Raw genomic sequence first — 3,428 nt, forward strand, 5'->3', positions numbered from 1 at the left:
GCCCTGTATCAATCCCCGATGTAACCCCACTGCCCTGATCTGGCCCTACCGAGGTTCAGAGCGCTCCCAGACACACACCGTGAGACGGAGCGGAACATTTTTTTGGAACTGTTTTTATATAAACAAAGGAAATGGAGAATACATCAGCCCCCCACTCCAACAGGAGACTGCATCGTAAACAGGGTCGTTCACCCTCCCTGCACCCGACCCCACCTACCCTTCTCTCTCTCCCCCCCTCCCCCCGCCCCCCACAGCGAAATTCCCCCTCCCTCCCCCTTCCATGTCACTGCCCCTCAAACCCCACGCTGGACCAGATCCAGAAACTCCTCACGGCCGCCATTACCACTGGCCCCTGCTCAAAACAGTTCCCGGACAGCATCTGTGGACCGGTAACGTCGGAACCCTGAAAGAGATGGAGCAGAGGAAAGTCAGGGACACGGTGCTGCAGCAGCGAGAGGGAGAGGAAGGCCGCAGGATTGGGAGGGAACAGGGACGCGGAGCCGGGGGAAGATCACAAGGAGGGGGGAAGGTAATAGAAAAATATTAACACACACACTCCCCTCCCGGGGGGACACCCTGTAAATATTAAACACACACTCCTCCAGGGGGACCCTGTAAATATTTACACACACTCCTCCAGGGGGACCCTGTAAATATTTACACACAGTCCTCCAGGGGGACCCTGTGAATATTTACACACACTCCTCCAGGGGGGACACCCTGTAAATATTTACACACACTCCTCCAGGGGGACCCTGTAAATATTTAACACACTCCTCCAGCTGGACCCTGTAAATATTTACACACACTCCTCCAGGGGGACACCCTGTAAATATTAACACACACACACTCTCTCCTCTCGACACCCTGTAAATATTAACACCCACTCCCCCTGGGGGGACACCCTGTAAATATTAACACACCCACTCCCCCTGGGGGGACACCCTGTAAATATTTACACACACTCCCCCTGGGGGGACACCCTGTAAATATTAACACCCACTCCCCCTGGGGGGGACACCCTGTAAATATTAACACACACGCCCCCTGGGGGGACACCCTGTAAATATTAACACACACGCCCCGGGTGCGCTTTGTAAGGGGACGACACTCCAGGATTCCCGGCTACTCACGTGGTTGGAAACGGCCTCCAATTGCTGGCGGTCTCAGTTATTCCGCGTCCATAGTTACGGGGGTCGGAGATCGCGACCGCCCATCCGGTTCTGGCTCCGGTGAGGTGGGGCGTAGGTTGTCCAGAGGCTCAGGGTTCTCGGGCGACCGGGGACAGGCACCTTCCTCCTCAGGTGATTCCGGTCGCTCGGGGGATGCCACTGCGGGAGGGGACCCAGTGCGGTTCCCTTGTGGGGGCGTGGGCCGGCCGGCCGGGGAATCCCGGCGCGCGGGCGAGACCGAGCGGGAGCGGGAACGGGAGCGGGAAGCTGACCTGCCCCTCTCGGGCTCCCGCGACCGGGAACGGGACTTGCTCGCTGACTTGGTGGGAGACGGTGACTTGGAGCGGGAGCGGGACAACGAGCGAGACGGCTTGGAGCGGGACTGGCCCTTGCTGCGGGCCACGTTCTTAGAGCGGGAACGGGAGCGGGAGCGGGAACGGGAGCGGGACCGGCTGGAACGGGAGCGAGAGCGGCTGCGAGTCCGGGACCGAGTGCGGCGTCTGCGCCGTGGACTGAAACAGAGAGAGAAACACAATTACGTCCAGATCCAAGACAGAAACTCACAGACAACTATCTGTAAATATTATCACCCAATCTCCCGGGGGGACCCTGTAAATGTTAACACACACTCCCCTCCGGTGGGGAGGGGGGAAACACCCTGTAAATATTAATACCCACTCTCCCGGGGGGACCCTGTAAATATTTACACACACTCCTCCAGGGGGACCCTGTAAATATTTACGCACACTCCTCCAGGGGGACCCTGTAAATATTTACGCACACTCCTCCAGGGGACCCTGTAAATATTTACGCACACTCCTCCAGGGGGACCCTGTAAATATTTACGCACACTCCCCCAGGGGGACACCCTGTAAATATTTACACACACTCCTCCAGGGGGACACCCTGTAAATATTTACACACACTCCTCCAGGGGGACACCCTGTAAATATTTACACACACTCCTCCAGGGGGACACCCTGTAAATATTTACACACCTGTAAATATTAACACACACTCCCCCCAACCCCCGGGGGGACACACTGTAAATATTAACACCCACACCCCTAGGGGGACACCCTGTTAATATTAACACTCACGCCACCCCGGGGGGACACCCTGTAAATATTAACACACACTACTCCAGGGGGACCCTGTAACTATTAACACCCACTCCCTCGGGGGGACCCTGTAACTATTAACACCCACTCCCCTGGGGGGACTCTGTAGCTATTAACACCCACTCCCCTGGGGGGACCCCGTAAGTATTAACACCCACTCCCCTGGGGGGACCCCGTAAATATTAACACCCACTCCCCTGGGGGGACCCTGTAAATATTAACACCCACTCCCCCCGGGGGGGACCCCGTAAATATTAACACCCACTCCCCCGGGGGGACCCTGTAAGTATTAACACCCACACCCCCCGGGGGTACCCCGTAAATATTAACACCCACTCCCCTGGGGGGACCCTGTAAGTATTAACACCCACTCCCCTGGGGGGGACCCCGTAGATATTAACACCCACTCCCCTGGGGGGACCCTGTAAATATTAACACCCACTCACCCCCGGGGGTACCCCGTAGATATTAACACCCACTCCCCTGGGGGGACCCTGTAAATATTAACACCCACTCCCCCGGGGGGACCCTGTAAGTATTAACACCCACACCCCCCGGGGGTACCCCGTAAATATTAACACCCACTCCCCTGGGGGGACCCTGTAAATATTAACACCCACTCCCCGGGGGTACCCCGTAAATATTAACACCCACTCCCCTGGGGGGACCCTGTAAATATTAACACCCACTCACCCCCGGGGGGACCCCGTAGATATTAACACCCACTCCCCTGGGGGGACCCTGTAAGTATTAACACCCACTCACCCCCGGGGGTACCCCGTAAATATTAACACCCACTCCCCTGGGGGGACCCTGTAAATATGAACTCCCTGACAGGGGATTGCAGTGTTTGCCTGTCTCCCCTGTGCGAGTTCCGAGTCCCAGATGGACACGCTCCCTCCGGGTCAGACACCCACCTCCGACTCCTCCTGTATCGCGTCGATCGTCTGTTACTGGCGCCCCCCCCTCGCCGGTACGAGTCCGGGGGTCTGGAATAGCGGGCCATCTGGACACGCAGCTCCCTCCCGTCCAGGACCGCTCCGTCCATCGCGTCGATCGCGTCCTCGGCATCGCGCTTATCGTAGAAACGCACAAAGGCAAAGCCGCGGCTCTCCCGCGTGAAACGGTCCCGGGG

At 57.8% G+C, this 3,428-nt stretch overlaps 1 protein-coding gene across 1 annotated transcript; it reads right to left on the minus strand.

Annotated features, from left to right (window-relative positions):
* Window positions 1–259: 259 nt before the first annotated feature.
* Window positions 260–3,425, minus strand: LOC122545674 (serine/arginine-rich splicing factor 2-like; the record flags this gene model as incomplete). Its single annotated transcript, XM_043684624.1, has 3 exons — window positions 260–403; window positions 1,134–1,684; window positions 3,211–3,425. Coding segments are annotated over 2 exons (729 nt in total), but the record flags the coding sequence as incomplete, so codon positions are not given.
* Between the last annotated feature and the right edge of the window lie 3 nt (window positions 3,426–3,428).

This window comes from Chiloscyllium plagiosum, unplaced genomic scaffold (genome assembly GCF_004010195.1).
Source record: "Chiloscyllium plagiosum isolate BGI_BamShark_2017 unplaced genomic scaffold, ASM401019v2 scaf_78029, whole genome shotgun sequence".
NCBI lineage: Eukaryota > Metazoa > Chordata > Chondrichthyes > Orectolobiformes > Hemiscylliidae > Chiloscyllium > Chiloscyllium plagiosum.